Source organism: Hipposideros armiger, unplaced genomic scaffold (assembly GCF_001890085.2).
Source record: "Hipposideros armiger isolate ML-2016 unplaced genomic scaffold, ASM189008v1 scaffold_990, whole genome shotgun sequence".
Taxonomy (NCBI): domain Eukaryota; kingdom Metazoa; phylum Chordata; class Mammalia; order Chiroptera; family Hipposideridae; genus Hipposideros; species Hipposideros armiger.
The window spans coordinates 371,122-377,164 of NW_017732340.1; the positions used below are offsets into that span (position 1 = coordinate 371,122).

Below are 6,043 nucleotides of genomic sequence, written 5' to 3' on the forward strand. Positions count from 1 at the left end.
GCCCCAGTCGCCCCAGTGCCGCAGCCGCCCGCCCCGCCCCGCGCGCCGCGGTGCGCCCCGCGCGGCGGCCGCTTCCGGGAGGGCTGGGCGACCCTCCCCTTGCAGCTCCTCCAGCCCCTAGGGGTGGGGGGCGCAGGGTGGATCGGGCCCGAGGCGCGGGCCCAGCCGCGGTCCTCCCAGCACCTCGGGCGCTGCACCCGGCCGCGAGTCCTTCTTTCCGGCCGGGTCACTGCCCGGCGCCTCTGCCGAGCCCCTGCACCCCCATTCCGGCCTCGGCCCCGCCGCCAGCCCCCCGCGCTGCCGCGTTCTGGCTCTGGCCGTTCCGAGCTCGGCCTTCCACCCTCTGCCAGGCTGGGTTCCCAGCTGTGCTGCTCTGCGCCATCCATCCCTGCGCGGGGCTCTCGCCCACCAAGGGTCGCACCCCTTAAGCACCGTAGGGCTACCGCGAGTCCCGGCCCTCATCCGCCCAGGCCAGGTTACCCAACCCGCCGGAGGAGGAGCCTGAGAGCGGGGCGACCCGCGCACCCCGCGCGTGATTCCCCCAAAGCTACCCCCGGAATTCCTTTTGGGGCTAGGGTCGCAAGGGAGGCGGCGCAGTTGAGTCCTCTAGTAGGGACTGGGGAGGGCGGGGCGGGGCTGTTCAGAGGCCCTCTCCTTCCCCGACTGCACCCCTGCCGCCGCCCCCAGGGGAGCAAATCTACCTCCCTGTCTCCATCATAATCGGCTCAGCCTGGTCCCACTGACCTTCCCCCCCGCAGCTGAGTCTCTTGGCACCTGGGTGTATGGGGGTGGGGAGGGGAATCCAATCTCCCTTCCCCTCCATCTGGCCTGGTGGACAAAGGGCAGGGGGACCATCTGGTCCTGCCAGGGTGGGGGAGGGCCGTCCCAAGGGTGGGGGAGGGGCGGCGCTCTGGAGACAGCAAGAGCCTGCGGGGTCTAATTGCATCATTTTATTTCACCGACCTCCACTCTCCTCCCCACCCCTCAAACCTCGGAGCAGGAAACAAGCTTGGCTGAGAAAACCCAGGCCTAATAACTTGGGGAGGTGGGGGGCATCCAGAGCTAGGAGGAAAAGCAGGGAAATCTGAGGGCAAAGGGATGGTACTCTCTTTTGTGGGGGGGCAATTCTGATCTGGAGTCAGCTGCAACCTGTGGGTGGATGGAGTTCAGGGTAGGCCATACCCTAAGCCTGGCAGAGGATCTCCTGCAAGTGCTGGCCCCTGGATTCCTTACCTTCCCCGACAGCGGGGTGCTGCATGGTTGGGAGGTCACATATGCCTGTGCAAGTGCTTGTGTGGAAGCACAGGCATGCATGTGTGTCTGTGGATGCAATGCAAAGCTGCACCTGAGCATGCATGCAGTCAGAGGTGCATGGACCTATGTTGTTGGGTCATATTTGGGAACATGGGTAAACATGCTTGTGGGCATGTAGGTATCTGTGGCCTAAGAGGTGGGGTAGGGGCTGCAAAGCAGCCAAAGGAGCAGGTGGCAGGTAGGAGAGGAGGCTGGGCAGAACAGAGGAGAGTACAGCCTAGGAAGGAAAGCCTTATAGCAGAAGCTCATCTAATGGGTTACCCTCTACCAGATCATGTCCCTTGATTCCCGAATTGTTTTCTCTTGATTTCAACTCCTCAGTCTATCACTGCAAGAGAAAGAGAAAAAGACAGACCCCCAAAGACAAGTACCCAGATAGACAGACAGACACACCTGTTGCATGTGCATGATGAGCAGGAACCCATGGAGAGAGAGCCTTGGGCAGGCAAGCAGCCCACCCCATCAGCAGGGCTGGGCCTCATGCTAGCCCCTGCAGGAAATCCAGCAGCCCAGTATGCCACTCCTCAGGCTTGTCAAGGTAACAAGGGTGCCCCGCCCCCTCCATGACCAACACCCGGTGGTTGGGCAGCTGCTTCAGGTGCTCAAAGCTGGTCTGACCCATGGGGTCCTGGTCTCCATATACAATAAGAGCCGAGGTCTAGAAAAAGAAAAGGGAGACAGAGTCAATAGGGACCAGCCACACCAGCCCCAGCCTCCTAGAAATCAGCTCCAGCCCTCCCCATCACTTCAGTCTTTCCCTGGGGATACTCCAAATGAGGGGAGAGATAAGTTGGCCCAGTGGGGTAGAAGGAGCCAGGGGCGTGGATTTATGTCTGTCCTAGCACACAGTTTAGCACAGGGCTTGGCACAATAATTTGCTAAGTGAACCAAAAGGGCAGTGTTGAGTGGTTCAGCTCCTCCCAGAAGCCACCCTTTGGCTACCCGGCCCCCATGTGAGGAAAGGTCCTGGGAGGGACCCTTTCTTGCTCCTGGCAGGGGTTTCTCAGTCTCCCACACAGGTATATACCTTCACACTAGCATAGTCGGCAGCATTGATCTTGTCAGTGCAGATGGGGGCCACTGGCACGTATCCACGGAGCTGGGAGCCAGGGGCGGTGAGGAAGGGCAGGGAGTACATGCCACTCAGCGATGGGCTGATCACAACTGGGGGGCCCAGGTCCAAAGCATCCACCACAGCTGCTAAGAAGCTGCTGGGAACCAGCTCCCCGATAGAGGCAGGGGCTGCTGCTTCCTTAGAGCGCCCCAGACCTGCAGGGATTCAGGTGTGGGAGAGACAAGACAAGGGTGATGAGTGGGAAAACAGGGGAGAAAGGGTCCCTTCCTCCAGGAAGCCCTCCTAGGTCAGTCTGTCTGTGCCAGGGTCCTGCAAAATGCAGTGTGCCCAAATGTATTCCTACAACACTCTAGATTCTGTCAAATCTGTGGCAAGCGTGAGGCACTTCCCTCATGTCTGTGCCCATCTCCCCCAGTAGTACAATGCTCTGGAGAGAATCAGGCTCTGAAGTCAAACATAGCTGAGTCCAAGTCCCAATTTTCCATCTACTATCTATGTGACCTTGGAAAAGTCTCCTCAGCCCTCTAGGCTGCTCAGTTTCCCCGTCTGTTAAAGGGAGATAACAAAAGTATCTGCCATTTAAGACTGTTGTGAAAATTGAGTTAATTACTTAACGGGGCACCTGTGGCAGGGCTAGCAGGGTGAGTGCCTCGAGGACAGTAGCTGAGGGGCTGGCTCTGCACATGTACCTCCCCTCCAATTAGTCCCTACCTTCTCCTAGAAAGATTAGCTAAAGACGTTATCCTTGAAGCTCTGGCCAACTCACTGTCAAAACCAATCCGGTCAGGGCCTGGAGGCCCGCCCTTGGGCACTGAAAACATTACAGCTATGGCCAGTGAGGGGAACAGGTCAGTCATGCCGCCCTTCCACACTTGATACCAGGGGCTGGGGCCTGCCAGTCCAGGTCATGGCGGGCAGCTTGGGGCTGCCCCTGCCTCCCGCAGAACCCAGCTTAGGGCTTTCTACCTGGGATCATGACTAGGGGCTTAGCCACCCACCTGACCCTGCCCTGCCCCCAAAGTTGCCAAGAAACTCAGTCTCACTCCTCAGGGCTTCTAACAGAGCCTATGGTATGGCTCTATCAAAATATTTTACTTCCAATTGGCAGACCACCATTATTATGTGTCAGGCACTGATCACATACTCATATGGATAATCTCATTCCAGTCTCACTAGAGCTAACCCTCAAAAGGAATGTGGTTATCTCCCATTACAGATGAGACAGAAGCTCAGAGACCTAAGACACTGTTCCGGGCAACACAGTTAGAAACAGCTAGGCAGTGTTCAGACCACATCCAGGTTGAGACTAGAGAAGCTCAGAGGCCCTTGCAGTGTGTACTGCGCCCTGTTGAGCTCAGGGCTCAGCCTGGCTAGGTCCTTCCAGTCCCCCAGCCCCCAGCCACGGGTCCCCAATGAGTAAGTCCCCAACCACCTCTGTCCAGAAGCCTGCCTGCCCCAGAAGTACCTGGCAGGTCAACAGCCACAGCTCGGTAGCCAGCCTGGGCCAGCCTGTGCAGTGTGCCCAGGTTCTGCCAGGTCTCAGAGGAGAAGCGGATGCCATGCAACAGCAGAACTGAGAAGCGGGCAGCCTGCCCACCTCCAGGCCGAGCCTCCCGGAAAAAGAGGCTCTGGCCTTGCACCTGGATGGTGCCCTCCTTCTGCTCCACGCCCGCCATACTGCCGCCGTCCTGGTGCAGTGCCTGCAGTTCAAGATCAGGCTGGTGACCCACAGAACAGCCTGCCCAGGTGGAGCAGAAAGACTGCCAGGGAGAGCCCGGGAGTCCCTGGGGAGCAGCAAGGAGGCCTCCAGGAGGCTCCAACCAACTGTAGGAACATGCTTTGGGGGTGAGGAAAACATAGGTGTTATTTCTGCCTCTGACACTCACTTAATCGTAAGGCTTTGAGCTTCAGTTTTCTCATCTGAAATATGGAATATTAAAGACTACGCCAAGAATTAATGAGTTAAAATTTAAAAGAGAATTGTCCCTGGAAAGAACTCAATACATGGGGTTCCCATTACGATTATTGTGCTTATTGTTCTCCTTTTCTACAAATGGTAATACTTAGCTCATAGGTGGTTGAAGGTAGGATTAAATGAAGCCAAGCGTGTAAAACACTCCCAGCAGGCTTAGCACTTAGTACTAAGCAAGTAAGTGCTCAGCCAAAAGTAGCTACCTTGCTTATCAACCTCTTCCTCTTCAAAGGCACTGTTATAGGACGGGAGGTTGGCACTGCAGGCCGGAGGGGGTCACTGTTGGAGTAAAACACCCTGGAAGAGGAAACTGGAGTGCTAAGTGGGGAAAAGGCTTTGGAGCTCCCGCCCGCAAGGGACGCGGAGTGCTCAGCGCGCTGACGCCACGGTCACGGGCACCGTCACCGGCGCCACCACGGCTGACTACGTCCTCTCTGAGGACCTCGGTTCTGGATCGCTGGGCCTGGTAGGGCGCACGCGGAAGGGGTAGGGGCAAAACCAAGGAAAGAGACCAGAGGAAACGAGATCGCAAGGGGAGAAATTTGGGGTAGGTGGGGGTTCTCAGTGGAGAGGGGAAGAGAGGGTCGGGGTCTCAGGGCAAGTACCTGGGGAGCTGCGTGGGCTCGCGCAGATAAGAGGCAGGCGAGTGCAGGCGGCGAATGGGGACCGGGGCGGGGAATCTGGGAAGGGGATGGGGCGGAGAAGCAGGAACGAGGCCTGGCCGAGCGCGGGGGCCGGGCCATGCTCCAGGGCACCCTCTTGTGGCCACAAGCTGCCGCAGGGCCGATCAGTGCTGCTAGATCCATCTTTTCTTCTCACAGCTGCCTCAGTTTCCCCAAGCCCCTCGGTCTCACGTGCCCCAAACACCGGACTGGGTGCAGCCCCGAGGCCCTCGGCGACCTGCCCTGCATGCACATGGCGCGTCTTGAGGAGGAGCTGCTTTGGGGTCGCATCCCTGCTGCTCCCTCCCTCCCCTGTTCCCTCATCCCCAGCCTGTACTGTGAGGGCCCAGAGTTGTGTGCCCAGGCATGCAGTTGAGGCCAGAAGGTTTGAATGCGAGGTTCTGCCAATGTCCAGCCAGGTAGCCTTGGTCATTTTGCCAACGCCTCAGCGGAGCCTCTCTCCTTGCCTGTGGAATGGTTGTGATATTGCCTACCTTGCAGGGTGCCAGTAAAGGAGTGAATCTGCGCCCTCCCGGCAGCCTCTCTGTGCCGGGCCTGGTCGCACGCAGTGCCTGAGCCGGGCGCAAAGCAGACGTCGGTCACACCTCGCCAACCAGGACAGTTGTCATAGAGACGTGAAGGAGCCCAAGGGCCACCATAGCTCTGATTGAGTGAGAACACGCGCGTGCGTGCGTGTGTGTGTGTGTGTGTGTGTGTGTGTGTGTGTGTGTATTTGTAAGGTCAGGGAAGTCTTTGGGCAGAGACCTGGAGCTGCTGCATAACAATATTTGGCACTTACACAACGAGGCCTTGGTGCCAGACACTGTTCTAAGGTTTGACCGGTCCTTAAGTCCTTACGACAGCCCTTATCCGTAAACCCATTTTACAGACGAGAGACTGCGCGAGGGTGGAGATGCTCCTGTGGGTGGCTCTCCCCTGGCTCCCAGGCCGAAAACTATTCTAAAAACCTGGACTGGGGGACTAGGCCTGCGTACTCTGGGGCGCCGCCCCCAGCCTTCT

At 58.2% G+C, this 6,043-nt stretch overlaps 2 protein-coding genes across 4 annotated transcripts in view; one reads left to right on the forward strand and one right to left on the reverse strand.

The window, feature by feature from the left end:
• Window positions 1–935: 935 nt before the first annotated feature.
• On the reverse strand, window positions 936–6,037 carry ABHD14B (abhydrolase domain containing 14B). 2 transcript variants are annotated; one of them, XM_019631326.1, is made up of 4 exons: window positions 5,518–6,037; window positions 3,855–4,089; window positions 2,342–2,583; window positions 936–1,972 (listed from the first exon to the last, which is right to left on the reverse strand). In XM_019631326.1, exons 2-4 carry the CDS (start codon window positions 4,063–4,065, stop codon window positions 1,793–1,795), a joined length of 633 nt encoding a protein of 210 aa, XP_019486871.1. In that variant the 5' UTR covers window positions 4,066–4,089; window positions 5,518–6,037; the 3' UTR covers window positions 936–1,792. The 2 variants fall into 2 exon arrangements, with proteins under 2 accessions (XP_019486871.1, XP_019486870.1); XM_019631325.1 differs by lacking the exon at window positions 5,518–6,037 and adding an exon at window positions 4,967–5,175.
• ABHD14A (abhydrolase domain containing 14A) overlaps window positions 4,665–6,043 on the forward strand; it is a 6,435-nt gene continuing 5,056 nt past the window's right edge. For both annotated transcript variants that reach the window (XM_019631322.1, XM_019631324.1), the window contains exon 1: window positions 4,665–4,908. The gene's annotated coding sequence lies outside the window, so the exon portion shown is untranslated. The remainder of the gene's footprint in view (window positions 4,909–6,043) is intronic.